Source organism: Girardinichthys multiradiatus, chromosome 1 (assembly GCF_021462225.1).
Source record: "Girardinichthys multiradiatus isolate DD_20200921_A chromosome 1, DD_fGirMul_XY1, whole genome shotgun sequence".
In the NCBI taxonomy this organism is placed as follows: domain Eukaryota; kingdom Metazoa; phylum Chordata; class Actinopteri; order Cyprinodontiformes; family Goodeidae; genus Girardinichthys; species Girardinichthys multiradiatus.
In genome coordinates, this window is record NC_061794.1 from 40,634,338 (window position 1) to 40,653,256 (window position 18,919).

The 18,919-nt window shown below is 38.0% G+C and overlaps 1 protein-coding gene across 1 annotated transcript in view; it reads left to right on the forward strand.

Moving 5' to 3' along the window:
• The window catches only part of plxna2 (plexin A2), a 277,277-nt gene extending 258,989 nt beyond the window's left edge, over positions 1–18,288 (forward strand). The window contains exons 27-32 of the mRNA XM_047362018.1: positions 3,402–3,501; positions 7,215–7,405; positions 8,174–8,343; positions 8,437–8,649; positions 8,935–9,085; positions 13,467–18,288. Of these exons, the coding sequence (XP_047217974.1) occupies positions 3,402–3,501; positions 7,215–7,405; positions 8,174–8,343; positions 8,437–8,649; positions 8,935–9,085; positions 13,467–13,562 (921 nt within the window). The 3' untranslated portion in view covers positions 13,563–18,288. The remainder of the gene's footprint in view (positions 1–3,401; positions 3,502–7,214; positions 7,406–8,173; positions 8,344–8,436; positions 8,650–8,934; positions 9,086–13,466) is intronic.
• Positions 18,289–18,919: the final 631 nt, after the last annotated feature.

The window sequence follows — 18,919 nt, forward strand, 5'->3', positions numbered from 1 at the left end:
GAGCTAAAATGAAAAACGTAAATGCACAAACTGAAAACGAGTTCATAACTGTATTCATTACTTTTGTATTCATTGTCAGGGGACCAAACTCCTTTTCTACAACAGCTTTCTCTATGTTTCTGTATTTATTTCATGCTTGGATAAAGATAGAAGCATAATGAAGTGTCTTCAACTATGCACAAATTCATGTTCATACATCTGTGGGTATTCTCAAATAAAAAGTAGAGCTAAGATAAATAGAATTGTAAGATTGTAATTTTGTTGTTTCATTGATTGATAACGCAAAAATATTTTGGTGATCCTCTCTTTTTTGTAATTCTTCTTTCACTTGAATATTGTCGTGAATATTGAATACTTGAATATTGAGACACTTTAAGCAACTTGCTGCAGGTACATGAACAGCAAACATGGTGCCAAAGGATACTCAGTTCTAGATGAATCAATTATGTTACTAACCTGAATCACATTAGGTCAGTGTTAACCTCTGTTATGACTATTTAGCTGTCCAACACAGCCATACAAACACTTAAAGCTCTAATGGTCATTCCAAGTACAAGACTGCTCTTTACAAATTGTCATCCAGATAAATAAGCAACAAATCATAAAATCATTTTTTTATATATTGCAGAAGAATAATCTAATAATCTACACAAATCTAAGAAAAATCCAATCTTAATTTGAGAAAATGTATTTAGTAGGGGGAAAACTTTACTATTCCTTACCATCCTACACACTTTGTGGGGACAAGATTTACTTGTTTGTTAAATTTCCAGTTATTTGCTGTAATTTAGTGCTTATCAGCGGCAGAGTGATTGCTGTTTAGCTAGTGTTTAGTCTCGTGATTTGAGTGTTGTCTTGTTGGTGCTAAAGAAACATGGAGGTCAGACTGATGACTCTTGCAGCTCTGCAGACATCTCTCGGGGCATTTTGGCCTTTTTGAAAAGCACAACTTACAGCAGATACTAGTGCATTGCTGTGTTTCTTGATCTGATGCTGTAGCTGTCTTGCTACAGTTTTCAGTTTGATTAAAATATGAGACTTTATCTAGAAGGAGAAATATGCTCATAAGCTGTGAACTGAAAAGAACTGACATGCTTTGTTAATTTGACACTGTCGCTGCACTCTGAGTCATAACCCTAAAAGCAGCTGTTGACACACTCCCAAAAAATTAAATGTTTTCCTTATTCAAACTCCACCTTAGGTCCAAAATACAATAAATCCTGTTCTTGAACTCTTTAGAGTATTATTTAGGATGACTGGTTTCCGCTTTTTTTCCTAGTTTTTACTGAAGCTGCACACATGCAGAGTTTATTTCCAAGCTACTGGGCATGGGTGAGTTCTATGATAGGCATCATGATCTAAGAGAATGCATGAGGGAGGAAGAAAGGTAGAAGATGACCACACTCAGCTGTCTGGTTGACTCACCACTGTCTAATGGAAGGTCTTGTCACAGGCAGGGCCCACAGCCCTTATCACACCTGCCCACTATCAGCCCCACACTGGATTATCCCTGAAGGGCGAATGTGCACGCCTTCAATCATTTACTCCTATCACAAGGAGCCATCTCTGCACTGGCTTCTCTTTCAGCCACAAAAAGCATGAAGAAAGAGATGGAGAGATTGAGGCAGATGTTAAAGGAAAGGAGGGTACTGAGAAGCTATTTCATGCTCCCTGGAGAAAATGTATTACAGGAATAGCACTGAAAACTTCATGGACGTGTACCCTGATGGTGTGTTAAAGCTGGTCTATGCACTGTCAGCCAATCGGACCAGACTATGGGGAAGAGGCTATAGAAATTACGTTAAGGTGAGCAGAAATCTGACAAGAAACAGCAGAGGTGAGTAAGTAAGGAGAAGAAAAGGTACAAAATCCAGAACACTGCACTTTACCATAATAATGGGGAATAATTTGATTACAGGGGTTTTACGACATCATTTCAAAAATACAGTTACTTAAAATTAAGCCACTTCCTGATTTTCAATTCATTATAATTTCTCAAAATATGTCCTATTCATTTTCCAAGTCATTTTAAATATTTTGTTGCTATGTAGATTAGAAAGATACCTGTTATTCGTTAACTTGTGATATTAGGCCTAGAATAACATGATTTGAATTTATGACCAGCATAATAGGGAGAGTCCATGTAATGCATCTGAATAAAGAACATTTATTTCACTTAATGGAGACGTGATATTTGACTTGTACTTGGAGAAACTTCACTGAAGCTAACAATATATGCAGAATATTATTTCACAAAGAATCCAACGTCCAAAGTGAGGGAGGAATGGGACAGGCTGGCTCAAGAAAGCAAAGATAAACTTCCTCCAATGTGAATAATATGAAGTGCATTTTTTTCTAAACCGAAATGAAAATGAGCATATTCCTGCTGAAAGATTTTCAGGAAATGTTTTTTTTTTCTGTTATTCTATTGTTTCTTTGAGGTGTGCCTTTAGGAGCCTGGCATTTATTTGCCTTTTGTTTATTGCTCCACTGGAGGCTCAGCAGTTTGTCTTTGCTGGGTCTGAAGCAGAATTCCCTCCTCGGGGTAAGCTGTAAATGCCAGCCAACATGCTTTTTTTGTTGTTTTGGTTCTCACTATAGAACTGCGAATTCTGTTTGCTGCGTTTTGCCTCTCTCAAGCAGAGATGTTTTGGTCCGCTAACAGCAGTAGTATTCATTAATTACACTGATAAATGATCTCACATGAAAATAAATTCTTCACGCTAGTTTTAAAAACATTTTTTAGGGCTCTAGGGTGCTCATGGAGTACTGATGACTGGAGCTGAACATATTGTAAATATAAATCACAAAGGGGGAAAGGATCACACTGAGAGTCATTCTCATCTTTTACAGCCTCCTCCTTTCATCTTCTTTGAGTAGTACTCAGAGCTGTTTTATTGGTATTAATATTATTTCATCAACCATTTGTTGTAAGGGAGGTAAGTACAAGAGGTGAGACATTCAACATCCTTTTCTCCTTCCAACGTTTACTTTTCCTTCATCCCCTCCCTCTCTTTGCATCATTTAACAGTCCCAAAGCGTACCTCATCTCTCTAAGGCTTCTGAAAGGAATGGCAATGACAGTTATGTTGCAACCATCATGCAGCTGCAGCACTGCTATAAAACAAGCCACAGGGTTTTGGTACAGAACAACAGTGAGAACCAGTACAACATGAAGCCTTCTGAGATTTTGCCAAGGGGATTTTTTACTTCTGATGTTACATTTTCATAGTTTGAATTATTTGTTGAAAATATTCTATACTTGCATATAGCTGTTATTTTGTTAGAGTAAACCATGAAATCTCTTTGGAATGCATAAAGTCAGATAATTTTTAACTATAATAAATAGCAGATATGCATTCAGGACAAAGATTTTAAGTTTTATGTGTCTCCTCACACAGGTCTCGGACCGCAGCGTGGTGGCTTTGGTCCCCAAGCAAACCTCATCATACAACATCCCTTCTTCAGCGAGCATAACCCGAACCTCCATCAGCAGATATGGTGAGTCACCACATAACATTCGCTCCACAGCAAGGTTCGCATTAACTCTAAAATTATACATGTACAACAAATAGGTAATAATGAAATTGTTTGCATTCCTCTTTAGGTTCAAATTGATGAAAGTTACTGGTGTTGAATGAATAGGGAGGATAATAGGAGATGAAAGCGGGAACAGGAGCTGTAGTCAGTGTTCCAGAAACCAGTGTAAATTTCTGGGGCTGTTTGTACCCATTCCATTTCCACTGCAACTAAAAGGTAGTTCAGAATAATTAAGTTTGAGGGGATGAAGGTTAAAGGGTAGCAAGTCGGAAACATGACTGTAGATGCATTTGCAACCAGGACAGTTTTTTCCAGGAACCTTTTAAATATCTGTTTATTTAAATTACTGACACTAAGAAAGTCACATCTACTTCAGGAGGGTTTCTCCTTCAGTGATCTAGAGCAATATTTTTCAACACTGTTCCTCAAGGCACACTGCCCTGCATGTTTTAGATGCTTCTCTGCTTTCATAAACCTGATTCAGATGACTGCATTTCAGCAAATGCCTGTTAATCAGCCATCAATTGAAACCAGGTGTGCTGAAACAGGAAAACATCAGTGTGCCTTGAGGACCAGGGTTGACCTACCTATTCTACCAATGCAGATCATAGATTATTTAATGTTTTTCTATGCTATAAACTTCATAAAGTCAATTCAAACTGTGAAGATATGTAACAGGAATGGATTTTAAGTAACCTACAGCAATCAAAGATATCTTTCCAAGTTTTGTTGTGAGGGAGGAAAAAATGCTCCAATGCAATGAAACTATAACCAAGGATTCTGTCAAAGTAACTGCACTTCAAAACGTATGTAAAGTCAGTTCAAACTCCACCTTCAAACTGGAAAGGTTTAGGTGTAACAAACTTTCAAAACATTATGACACACTATGACACAATTTACTGACCATCAAGTTTACAACCTGGTGCTCTAATGCCATAATGTGTGAAGTTGTATAACTCTTAAGCTAATTTATGTGATTCACAGATTTTTCATATTCAAAACACACAATTGTGTCCCAGTGGAGTATTAACTATCCCAACCCCTAGACCTCTAGATTATGCAGTGGAAATGACTGGAGAAAGGCAAAGCCCCAGAAAATTAACCTGGATCCTGAAGTGGAAATGCAACTTGCAAAGTTTAGTGTGTCATTTTTTTCCTATAAAAACAGCAGGTCAGAAGGTCATCCGTCCTCTAAAAAGCCCAGCCTGCTTCTATAGGTCACTTTACAAAGCTAGAGGGAAGTTAGAGGGAAGCACCTGCCCTTCAGGAGGGCAGGTTCTTTATGATTTTGCCTGGAAAAGTTGAGATGATTAAATATTTTGACCTGTATTTCTTTCTCACACAAAGTAGACTTAATGTAGCACGACTGCATCTAGGTTATCTTTGATGCTTTCCTTTTCAAACATGTCAAGAGACTTTCACTGAATTGAATTAACAGAGTCAACCACAGTCTAACATATTTTATTAGAAATATAATGGTTTGCAGCAAAAAACGTTTTACTGTAGTCTTTATTTCATTGGATCTTGAATTCCCCAATTATTCGACACTGAAGACACACATCAAGGCACATTATCAGTTGCAGTTGTTATATGTATTCACAGACTGTCAGATATGTGATTTACTTTGGACTGTTAAGTACTAAATATTGGTCCATTGCCAGACTGACGCAGCACCAGCACCAGACAACTCATGATTGCTAATTATTCTGTGTGAATGATGCTTCACACAAACAGAGACAAAACAAGCAAGCAGGGCCAATTATAAGAACTGGGGGAAAGGAGCTGAAATCTGCCTTTAAACTGTCTAACACAGAAAGTAAGCTAACAACACCCTCATTCCTCCAACCAATTAAGCTTATTTACAGATAACAGAGAGGGCGAGTACCTCTGAACTCTGGGGGAAACAATACATCTACTCTCAGAGTATTTAGTCTAACATAAAAGAAGGAGGCATTTATTAAGAGATGTCATCTAAAATGACCTTTAGAAAAACTGCTTAGCATTCAGTTATTTTCTTTTAAATAAAACATTAAAGTTAGAGGATATGACAGGAAGGAAATTCTAGTTATCATTGCAAAGGTTGCTGAAAAGATTATTCCTCTTGTTGCCTTTAAAGTTGATTTGGAAAGAGAAAAGTCAATTTGCTGGCATATGCCTGACCTTCATCAATCATGGTTTGGCCCAGGAGAAGATGGATTCATACTAATGTCATTTGTCAAAGTTTAGCACCTTGACTCGTTATGTGCCACAAGCACAGCTTGAAAAAAGCTGCAGAAATATGGAAGATACAGAACATAAGGAAACAGTGGAGTAGTGAAAGCCAGTGACTGGATTAAGATCGGATTTAGGATCACAGTCCATCAACACATGCATTCAGACCTTTCCATCCCCAGTGGATACTCGAGGGGTGCAGTAGGGTCTTATTTGAAAAGTATAGGGGGCTTAAATGGCAGCTAATACTTTGTTGTTCCTCTCGGCCTTTGAAGCCAGGTGAGAGAGACTCTCAAACGGGATCCTCAGATCCTGAATCTCTAGGGACGATGCTGCCTGCAGTAGATGCCGACTAATTAGGGAAGCTAAAACCGGCATCATTCGGAGTGAGAGTGTGAGGTGCAAAGAGGCAGCACGAGGATGGTGTATGGGTGAAGGACGGTGCTTTAAAAATCGGGGATCTTTTGATGAATTGATGAGTGTGACAGAGATTTTTCTTTTAAATATGGCGTTTGGGGGAAAGCCGAATATTAGGCCTTTTAAGTGAAGCCAGGCACAACTCTTCTGAGGCAAGGATTATATAAGTAGAAAGAACAAGTGATGAGGAAAATAAGAGATAATTATCTTATAATTTATGACAGAAAGATTAATCAAATGGTGAATAAACAGAGGAAGAAGGTCTGCAGCATTATTTTCAACCTGCATGCAAAATTAGGTTTGGTTATGTGGAACAACAGAAAGCCGTAGAAGTCCTGTTTTCACTCAACATTTACATAATCTCATCATGGGCATGAATGTCATAATAATTGAGAATTTTTAATAAATTCTTTTAACCATTCTTATGGACTGATTATGTAAAAGAACTGGGTACAATTTTATTTTTGGGGAGATTTTCTGTGGTACACACACCGCCACTTATATTTGATTAAATGTCCCCCGGCAGGTTGCACCTAAACCACACTCATTAGCAGCATAGGGTGTCAGTACCGCTGACAGACAAACAGCCCCACAGCCTTTGGATCTCTGAAGGAAGGGGCTAACCCCTTGCCTGGTGTCCTACAACTCCATTGCAATATTATATTAATATACAATGTTCCTTTTTAAATTCTCACTTAGATACCTGCACCTTCTTATTGTTCAGAGTAAAATCCTTTTTAGGGAAAGAGAAACTTCCAGCTGCAGTCAATTGTGGTAACTGACAAGAAGTTAATTGGCCTTGGCTGTGTCAAATTGAGACTGTCGAGACCCCTTGGCTTTACTTATTAAAAGATTTAGGTGTATCTATTATTATCATTCAGCATATTCTTGATGTGGTCCAATGGAAATTCTAATTATAAATTCAAATTTTTGCATCTAATTTGTGTTTTAAGAAATATTTAAAGCTTATATTTTTGTACCTCTGACTGTACCTCATTAGGCTTATTTATAACTGTAGATGTATCTTTTTTTTCTACCCTGGACAGACTCTTCGTTCCGTTACACAGGTAGTCCAGACAGCCTCAGGTCACGTGCTCCCATGATCACGCCGGACCTAGAAAGTGGTGTAAAGGTCTGGCACTTGGTGAAGAACCATGAACATGGAGACCAGAAGGAAGGAGATCGGGGCAGCAAGATGGTTTCTGAGATTTATCTTACCCGGTTGCTTGCTACAAAGGTACACATTTCCACACACGCCAGTATGTGTAATAACTGCATAAATATTCATACCGACTGAACTTTTTAACTTTTCGTCATTCCTACTACAAACTTCAATGCATTTTATTGGAATTATGTGGTAGACAAACTCAAGGTTATAGATAATTGTGAGGGGGATGAAAATGACACATGGTTTTCAAATCATTTTACAAATACAAATCTGGAAATTATGGTATGCATTTGTATGCAGCTCCCTTAATATGACACCCAAAAAAATTGAAGTGAAACCAACTGGCTTCAGTAGTCACCTAATTGATAAATGGAGTCCAACTGTGTTAAAAACCCAGCAGTTCTGTGAAAGCCTCTGAGGTTTGCATCATGAAAGCAAGGAATCCAACATACTTTCATGGAAGACTGGCAAGGAGAAGATATTGTTGAAACAAAGTATTAAAATGTTCAGTTTGTAGTTTGCCAGGAACCATGCAGAGGACACAGCAAACAGGTGGAATGTTTACTGATCACGAGATCAGTCAACTACATTTCATGTTCTGGTTTACATATAAATCAATATGTGTGCTAGAAAATGAACAATGCTAAAAACTCTAAATATACCATACCCACTTAAAAACAAGGTAGTGGCAGCATCATGATATGGGGAAGATTTATTAGTAGGAACAGGAGAGTTGGTCAGAGTTGACTAAAAGGTGGATGGAGCTAAAAGAGGGCAATCGTGGAAGAAACCCATTATGTACAGTTTTAATATCTTGTTCTTTATTTCCTCTTACAGGGCACTCTACAAAAATTTGTCGATGATCTGTTTGAGACGTTGTTCAGTACAGTTCATCGAGGTAGTACGCTTCCCCTGGCCATCAAATACATGTTTGACTTTCTGGACGAACAGGCAGACAGACATGGCATTTATGACACAGATGTTCGTCACACATGGAAAAGCAACTGGTAAGACTTTATTCGTACAGATAGAAACAAATGTGGTACTGGAGATGTCCCTGTCTGCCCTTAACCTTTTTGTTTTTATTCTCTATCCTAAAGCCTTCCGCTGCGTTTTTGGGTGAATGTGATCAAGAACCCTCAGTTTGTGTTCGACATCCATAAGAGCAGCATCACAGACGCCTGTCTATCTGTGGTAGCTCAGACCTTTATGGATTCCTGCTCAACTTCTGAGCACCGGCTGGGCAAAGACTCCCCTTCTAATAAACTGCTCTACGCTAAAGATATCCCTAATTATAAGAGCTGGGTAGAAAGGTAGGAGCAGCAACTATTTTCAGCATCCACACTTAAACCCACTTTTTGTCTCCTCTTACACAAAAAACTGAGATCTTTGAAAATTAATTCAAAAGCAAATTTTCTTCCACATTTCTGTCAAAGTCTGTAAAAGCACTTTGTAAGTGAATGTTACCAGGCATCAGTTGTCAGTTTAAGTGATGTAATGGCTCACAAATCTGACTATAAAGTGATAAAAACTTCAGACAAGACATCATATTGACTCAGTGAGTGATTCAAAGTGTTTCATGTTGCCTGTATTTCCAGGTACTACGCTGATATCACTCGGATGCCAGCCATTAGTGACCAGGACATGAATGCATATTTGGCTGAGCAGGCCAGACTCCACTCAACAGAGTTCAACATGCTCAGCGCTCTCAATGAGATCTACTCTTATGTCAGCAAGTACAGTGAGGAGGTAGGTCTGAATGGACAGACTGGAGTGTGAGCGCAGTTTTCCTGATGTCTTTTAATCCCTTTTGTAGCTAGATATAGCATCTATTAGCACCTTCCTGTAAAGTTGCTTTGTGTAACTTTGTTATTATTTTTTAAATATTTTGTTTCGCATTTTTTTCTGAAAGTAGGCAGACAGGAAATGGGATAGAAAGACATGCAGCAAACGTTGATGGGTCGTCACTCTAGTGCTGCACCACGATATATAAAGCACCTGGATTAACAGGAGATCACAGCATATATGCTTTAGCAAGACAAATACTTATAATATGACGCAACTACAGTCTAACCGCTTCATTAAAGGCGACAAACGTTTTCTCTGCATTCCCCCTCAATATAAAAATTTAATTGTCCAACCTCTAATCTGAGTGTATTTATTCAGTTGGTAAAACAAAATCCCACATTAATAAATAATTAAAACCCTTTAAAATTCCTGTAAATGTAACTGAAGCATTTTTCTTTATGTTTTACGTTATAAGCATATATTTTTATCCATGACTTTTTACTTCCTTGGGGTGTAAATATGTGGCGACACAGAGGCCAACTTCTCTTAGACACTATTTAAAATAGTAAAGACAATACAAGATATCATTTAAGTAAGGTTGAAAGTGTTTTGATCTGTATAAATTAGTTAATGATTACAAGAAAATGGTTATTTACCTAAATGTGACCACATCCCCAGTCAAAAGGCTGTAGAAATGGTTGAAAATGACAATGTAACAAAATCCACATTCTTCAGGCAAACTGTTTCAAATAAAGTGATTCTGTTGGTAGAAAATAATAAAATTATTTATTTTGAAGAATTATTTTGTCATTAACAATCTGAACATAGCTGAACTAAATTAGAAAGTAGCTGTGATTAGCATTTGTACGTATTATTAACAAAAAAAGAGAAACTTTATTTCTGTTCAAAATAAATTCACCTATAGATTTAATTTTGAACTACATTTACTCAGTACCCTCAGTCAAATAGGTTATGGCTTGGATAAACATTTCAAAAAGCGTCCATATGCTTCCTAATTTCTTGGCTTTGTTGAGGTCAAACAAATCTCTCATGTTTTTACACACCATATTTGACCTCGGGGACAGTCGTCAGAACTGATTGCTGAAGAGCTGCTGCTTCTGTAAATCAGCTGCTAATTACACGCCTATTGTCAGTATAATTTGACTTAAAAGAAAGCATGCCGCAAATTTGTCCTGCATTCTCAGGCCCTCGGTGTACCCGAGCCACTGTTAGCAAAGGTTACTGAGGTCAATAAGCTTCCCCCAAACGCCCAGAGGTGTGGTAAGACCTGAGCTTAACACACTGATTCCTATCTGAGCAGAAAGTGAATGTCTCCTGGCTGTCAGCATGCTGTGCCATCCTTTTACCAGACTAAAGTTAGAGCTGTTATATCCAGTGTTGATCTCATGGGCAGCACACACACACTAGTAGATCACAGGAAACATATAAAAGGACAAGGAAGGGAAAGTGAAGGCATTTATGGAGACATTCTGTTTCTAATGTCAGCTCCTCCTGTGGCTAGCTGCAGTCTGACCTTTTACGTCAACTTCTTCTCACTCTCTAGATCTCTGATTGTCTCTCTCTCTTTTACTCATAATCCTGTTCTTTCCTTTACTTTTTGCTCATTATCCAGTCTGCTCATTTTTCGCATACACATTGCAGCATGAGCACCACTACTATCAAAGTGTCTGGTGCGAAAAAACATCATCAGGTCCCATTAATTGGTTTACACAGCCCTTTACAAAAGCCAGCACATCAGGCTAACCAGGCCAGAGCAGCAGCAGCATTCTTAAATGGATTTAGGAGGGAGTTTCGCCTGCATAAAGGGCTGCAGATTAAATGAATTACAATCGGGCCCAATGAGGAGGAAAAAACGTTATGACTGTGGGCACGAGCCATTAAGAGCACTTAAACAAATGCGTTGAAGCTAGTAGGTGGGCACACAGATACTTTGTTCAGCATCAGATCAAGAAGCAAATTAAGGACTGTGACACTGAAAACAACAGCTGTGGATATGTTTTCCACGCAGATACATTTCACAAGTTCTCCAGGAGATGTTGAAACTCGTAGGCCATCAAGATAGAGTCTTCAAAAGTAATGGAGCACTCATGTTTGAATGGAGAAACAGTCACATCACCACAAACATGATTAGTTTGCCTGAGAGCATGCAGTAAAAGTGGTCTGTTTCTTATTTTACAAGTGATATTTTCAGGGTTTTACAAAAATCATGGAAACCACAATGCCCTCTGTACTTATTAGCACCCTTTGTAATGATGCGTTAAATGAATTTACCTGTCATTGTACAAAATCTACCATCTTCTTTGACCAACAGAGTCGCCTGACATCAATCATGTAGAAAAGCTAAGGACCGAGCTGAAGAAAAGAGTAAAACAGAGAGATTGTTTTAACAGAAATGGTCAAAGATCCCTTTCTGTGTATGCTCCAGCTTCATGAAATGTCATAGGAAGAGACTAAATGCTCTCCTAGTGGTAAAGCTGTGTTCTACAATGAATTGACAGCAGGGGGGCAATTATTAGTACCACAGGTGATTTACCAAAAAAAAAAAAAACAATTTTGCTTAGCGTGGCATTTTATTTTTTCCACAGCTGACTAAATATGCTCAGATTAAATATTAGATATTTCCTATGTTATTAATGTGAGGTCATGCCATGCCACTGCATGAAAAAAAAAAAACATTTTTTAGTAACGTTACATTCACTTTCTCAAAAACATGCAAATAAAACTCAATATGGATGAATTGTTGTAGTTAACACTTTCCCCCGACATTCATATTATATGTGTCATTTAGCTAAGAAGTATGTATATTACATAATACAAAAGAAGGCTCAATTAATTATTTTGTTGGAAATATCAGTTATTAAGCATTCTGGTAGTTGACAGGTGCAAACAGATACTCTGCTGCAAATCAGAGACTATGTGTTGAAGTGGGTTGTGGCATTTGAATACAGGGCTGCAAATCAAAGGAAATAAAAGCATTAGTGTTTCAGTTTCTGTCCATACGAAGAGGTCTTGCTGTATAAATTGATGTCACACTGACAGATGCATCCTGACAAGTTGACACAAGATTAGAGAATTGAGAGGAAAGCCTGTGTGACTGTCTTTTGAACCCAGTTTGACAAATGCCAAATTTAAAAAAAATGGGGCTCAGAAGAGGAAACATGGAATGATATTTCAGATTTTTTTTAAAGACATGTCCTTTCATGTGATGTCCATATAGGGCTCATAAATACAAGTGTTACTCTGCTGTTACACATAACGGTGCCTTGCAAAAATATTTATGTCCTTGAACTTTTTTTTTGCAGTTCATCACTTTACGACCACAAACTCATTTTTTTTATTATTTGGATGTGTACAATAGCGGAAGGAATACGAGATGTGGTTTTATTTTCTCATTTTATTTTTTACAAATACAAATCTATAAAGTGTTGCATCTGTATTTTTGGTGGACCACTTTCGGTTCCTAGGAACCACCATTTCTTAAAACCTGAGATGGTCCTCACACATAGACAATGTTCGGAAGAAGGCCCAGCAGAAACTGTACTTCCTGAGGCAACTCCAGAAGAGCAACCTTCCACAGGAGTTGCTGGTCATCTTCTACGCTGCCATAATTCAGTTTGTCTTGTTTATTCTGATTCTGATCAAAGCATACTAATACTAAAGCATACAGAAGTCCTGATCTAAATCTAAGTGACAATTTGTGACTTAAAAATTGCTACCAACAGATGCTCTACACCAGAGGTCTCCAACTCCAGTCCTTGAGAGCTACAACCGTGCAGCTTTTAGATGCATCCCTGCTCTAACACACCTGGATCAAAGGATTGTCTCATTACCAGGCCTTTGCCAAACTTGATGGCATTCTGAAGAGCTAATTCAATCATTTCATTTAGTTGTGTTGGAGCAGGGATGTATGTAAAAGTTGCAGGGCAGAAGCTTTCGAGGTCTGGAGTTGGAGTCACCTGCTCTACGCTAATCTAAATGAGCCTGTGCTATTTTCAAAGAAGAATAGGCAAACATTTTTGTCTAGATGTGCAAAGCTTGAAAAGGTGTAAAACTGCTATTGGTGGTACTACAAAATACTGGGGTATGATACAAGTATTCACTTTGAACCTGTTTTTGTGGAAACAAAAAACTGAAAACCAAGCATCATTTTCCTTCCACTTCACAGTTACGCTGTACTCTGTTTTGGTTTATTACAAAAATACATAAAGGTTAATGGTTGTAATGTGGCAAATTGTAAAGAATCAAGAGGGATGAATATTTCTTCAGACCCTTTACATTTTTAAGGCTGTTTTTTGACCACATTGCTCTCTGTTCTTCGCAGATTGTTTCAGCCCTGGAGCAGGAGGAGCAGGCGAGGAAACAGAGGCTGGCCTACAAGGTGGAACAGCTCATCTCTGCCATGTCTTTGGAGAGCTGAAGGTGAACGCTGCCAAAACAAAGAAGGGGAGAGAAGGGACCGATGGACCTGCCTAAAAGGTCATTTCTTACCTCTCATCGTGGGAAATGTCAACCACGATCTGGACCTGGGACCTCTGTCATCTACAACTGGACAAACACAACTGCTTTAGTTTGTGATTCTTTCCCCCTGCTGTCATGATGGTGCCCACAAGACTGAAACAGAGACTCTCCACCTGGAAATGATAATATTATACATAAGGGACATTGCATTTGTTGGTTTCGTTTTTTCTCAAAGAACCCTCTCTAGATTTGGCAGGAAATTGCATGTTGTGTGGGTGTTCACATGTGTGAGTGTGCATGAGTGTGTGTCATATTGAGGAAGACTCGTGTAAGACTGTGAAAGCGAATGGAGAAACAGATTTAGCCTCACAACCCCCATCTAAGTGAAAAATGGAGAGAAAAAGAGAAAACGAAGGCGAAAGGCCAAAGGCCAATCTCATGTTGGACAGTGTGCATTCAGATTACTTAGATTTTATTTTTGTACTCTTTAAATGTGAATATCATCAGCTGCAGTTAAAGAAAATATCCACTGAGTATCCCTAACTCCATCATGTAAAGATGCATTTCTTATCTTACTCCATCCTTTTTCGGACTGATGCGTCACAGAACATGTATATGAACAAATGCTGCTCTATAAGTGATAAGAGATGTAAAGAAAAACAAAATAACTTCTGATCATTATTGAAAAGTGAGCAGATTTCAATTTTGGAATTATAGTATGGCAAGCATGCATGAAACACCAGCTTGAGGGTGATGGAGGTAAAATGACTGCAGAACCGCATCGCTCCCGTGTTGACTGCTTTCAGTTAGAACATCTGTGTTTAAAGCAGTCCATATGCCAATCCGTGTATGTGAATGTATTTTTATATTTTCTTTGTCTTTTTACGTTTTGCAACAAAAATTGGACCTTGGTTAATTGAGATACACTGATACTTGCAGTAGATTCTGCTGTGAAACAGCCGAAATGGATCTCGGGTTATTCCGATTTCCTTGAGTAGAACTAGTCTGCGGTCTAATAAGTAAAAGCCAATAAGAACTCGGGTGCAGCTGTTGGTTTCTGTGTGCTCAGATTTTAATTACAATTTCCAAAAGTGTGTCCATTTAGGGAGCCTGATCAACTTTTATGTGCACACAATGACCGATGTCACGCATCAGACATGTAATCATTTCCAAGATTTTGGGTTTTGTCAAGTGCCAATGACTCAGAAGAGATGCTACAGTAGTTGACAGAACATATCATACAACTAATGGTGATGTTTTAGCCCAAATCATGAGAACTCTGTGTCGGTTCAGTTTAACATTGTGCCAAAAGATCCTGTTGTTTTAGTTCGCTTACTAATATGTCAAAATCGGTTTACGCTTTACAGAGAACATGTTTGGGTTCACTTCAAAGCTCAGAAAGCTGGACTGGTGAGTTTTGAAAGGTACGATGTGTAATCAGAAAGAAATAGTGAAAGAAAGAAACAAAAACCAGATCTATGAAATGGTTCATGCTGTTTGAGTGCGTCCCCTGACTGAAACCAGGCTAAAACCTGTACATTCAATCCTTTGAAAAGCTGAGTTATTTTCTTCCAAGACATGTTTGCTTTTTGTTTACATCGAGTACTTGAAAATAGGTTTGTATAGTTTTGTGTGTAGAGCGCATGTACCAGGTGGATGAAAGGTGCTTCTTTTTTTGTGGCCTTAGATACCCACCTGCTTAGTGTTTCCTGATCTTACCGGTCCTCGGCCATGACATGTCCTTTCAGTGAATCCTGGCACCACAACTCAGCTGAGAACTGTGAGACTATCTAAAAAGTAGAGGTGAAGAGGGTATGGCCAGACTAAGGCGGGTAGCCTCTCTCCCAATACTTGGCTTACCCGAGCCGTTTGAAGAGAAACGCAGAGAAATAAGGAAGCGATGGAGGGGTAGAATGAGAGAGAGAGAGCCCCTTTTGGTTCACTTCAAAGCTCAGAAAGCTGGTTTCCCACTCTGGCTTTGAAGCCATTCTTTGATCTGAGTTGGTTGTGTGCACTCTGTGATCAGGAGAAACCGTCAAACTAAGAGACGAGGAGAAATGTCGGTTGACGTGAGGACTGAGAGGCTATAGCTGTGTCCGGCCAGTGGGGGCAGGAGTGAATAGGAGGAGATGTAGTATTTTACCTCGTTTGAAAATGCACCTGGTAATAGAAGCAAAGTGCCCACAAAAACAAAAATTAAAAGTTCCCAGCAAAAGTATCAATAATAAAATACATTTTTCCGTGTTATGTTATATTACAGTCACAAATTTCAATGCATATTATTGCAATTTTAACTGAGACACCAACTAAAAGTAGGGCATACTGATTTTTTTTATAGTACATATCTGAAAAGTGTACTGTGTTTTTGCATTCAGCCCCCCCCACCATTTGTCAACACTTTCTAGAATCATCATTTACTGTATTTACAGCCACAAGTGTTAACTGGTGTGTCTCAACCAGTTTTTCACAGCTACAGACTGCAATGCTTGGCCATTTTCTTTGCAGAATAACTCATTCAGATTGGATGGAGTGTGAAGTCTCGGACTCCATTCATCCTCTGTCCACAGCATGATGCTGCCACCACCATGTTGTAATACAGGAATGGTGTTTTCAAGGTGTTGCGCAGTGTTAGTTTACACCACAAACATAACCTTTATATGTAGGCAAAAAAGATCATTTGTGGACTCATCTGACCATAGGACCTTCTTTCACATGTTTTCTGTGCCCCCTGTGTGGCTTTTGTCACTGTAAATGGGACTTAAGGGTTTCTTTTTGCGATCCTTCCATCAAGGAAGTGCATGACTACTAATTTATTAATAGCTGTCCTGTTCACAGGTTCTCCCACCTGAGTTGAGAATTTCTGCTGCTCCTGTTACCACGGGCCCCTTTCTTAGTGGGATTAGCATAAAGGAGGCTGATTACAAAAGCATGCTGCACTTTTAAAATTTTGATTTATAGGAAATTTCTGAAACCATTTATCACTTCCATTCTAGCACTGATGTTTTACTTTCACTGTCTTTCACATAACATCCAAATAAAATAAAGTGTGTGGTTGTAACATGACAAAATGGGAAAAAACATTTAAGTGGTGTAAATATCTCATATTTTGGGTCTGTATCAAGCAGACATAAGACCTAATGATGTCCTCAAAAACGAGTATGACACAACTTTTAGGATTCTTGTCTCTGTGCTTACATTTGACCTTAAAACTGAAGTGTATTTGCCTGAAGAACATGTTTCCTTCCGTGCCACAAGTACAGTTCCGTTCTCTACAGGATAGCTGACCTTTTGCTGCAGGAAATGAAAAAACGCCTTACCAGCTTAATTAGTGGAAAAGAAGGAGCTTGCGATCTGAAAATTAACTTCCAGTTAGTTTATATAAAAACATCAGAATATTTATTCAAATTTCTTGAAGACGTTTTCCCAGAATCTGTTTATCAAAATATTTATGACACATAAATAAAGAGATAAGGTCACCGTTTTATTTTTCAAGTGCAGTATACTACCATTTTTTCTTGCCCCCTAATGGTCTAATAACCAACTTTAGGTACACAACAGTGCACACATACACACAGTACATACAGAGAACATGAAGCTTCTTCCTTTTGATGAAGGTGTCTTCCCAGTTTCAGTGACTAGAATTGTATCCTCCTCATACCTCACATTGCTTATATGAAGTAATGCTTTTTGTTTTAATGGGACCTTACTGCCTTTTTTCCTTTTTCCAAGGATTAAACTTTTATGTTTGACAGAATCCTTCCAGCTGTTCCGTGAGCTACCCTGTAACACAGGAGAGTGAGGAACAGAGTTAGACTCCAACTGGTTAAGAATGGCTTTGCTTTTCTCTCTTGAATCATTTGTAATCCGGATGTTTCTCATCTGATATTTATGCATGCGGTTTAACTCGTGCTTTAGTTCTGCCTTGTGTTCCTATCGACATATCTATCTGCGCTATAATTTTGCCTAATGGCAATTCTTCCATTTGTAAATGTCTTAAAATTGCAGCACCTTTTATTGTGAAGAGATTTTTTTTTTGTTATGAAGTGATTGCTTGTTTGTGTTACCATGTTGAATGCTCATTTTAATTTAATTTTGATAAAAGAGAGGAACATTTCTTTACCCATTCTGCAGTGCAGAATTACATTCGACTGCCAGTTGTGAGAGATGTATGGAGATGCTCACAAACCTCATTTCAGATAAAGCTGAACACGAACTGAAAATGCTTTGTGAAACTTACTTCCAGTGAAACTTGTTATTTCTTACACAATTCAGAGCATTTCATTACCTTTCCCGATTATTTGCTTGCTTAATGGCATTAGACAGACAAACTCAAGTCCCAGTCAATGTATTGCTCTCAATATAATACAAGTATCCTTCCATTTTAAACACGTAGTAAAAACATATTTTAGACACTGGAGTACTGTAAAATAGCAATTGCTGGCGATGATGATGATGATAATAATAATAATGGCTGTCTGTTTTTCTTGTTTTATAAAAGTGTTGTGAAAATTGTAAGAACCTAAAGTATTTAAAAAGGTTGTTTTCTTGTTTTTTATTTGCTTTAATTTTGTTATTATAATATATTATTGTGTACCTATTGTAAATATGAAGCACACCTATTTTGCAAGCCAAGGATTCACTTTGTACTGTTGTTATATATAAATAAACTTTGCTGGTTAAAATTGCATAGAACCAAAATCTTCAATCCTTTTTTTGGTTTTCTTATTTATGGTCTTTTTATTTTCTTATTCCTTCTTCAGGTTAGAGTAGAAATGCAAGAAAATCTCATCCAAGATAAGCGTCCTCCCACATTACCAAACCCCCTTTTTTTCTGTGAATGATGGAAACTAGGTCAAACGTATGGTTTGAATAGGTTATAATGCTGGGTACAGCCAGAGCCAACCCCAGGAATAAAGAAAAATGATTTGCTGCTTAGGGCCTCCAGGCCAGCAGAGGGCTCACAAGAGTACTTGATGTCTCACACAGAATATGATCCTAAAACGATATCTTCTTTGAGTTAAGCTTGAGTTAAGCTAGATGCATCTATGATGTATTTCTGCCAATCCCAAAACTTCATATTTGCCATTACATTTACCAAGAAACAGACAACTTTTACATTTTTATGGCTTTTGAATATTGAATTTGAAATTCTGTAAAATCTTCTTGAATTTTAAATCTAGATTAATTTAGGACACATTTATTCATACAGAGGAAAATCTGAGTTATGTTTAGCAGTCATAATTTAATACTGCTAGTTATTAATAATAATTAACATTTAACCCATCTCTTAGGGAGCAGTGGGCTGCCATCATGTGG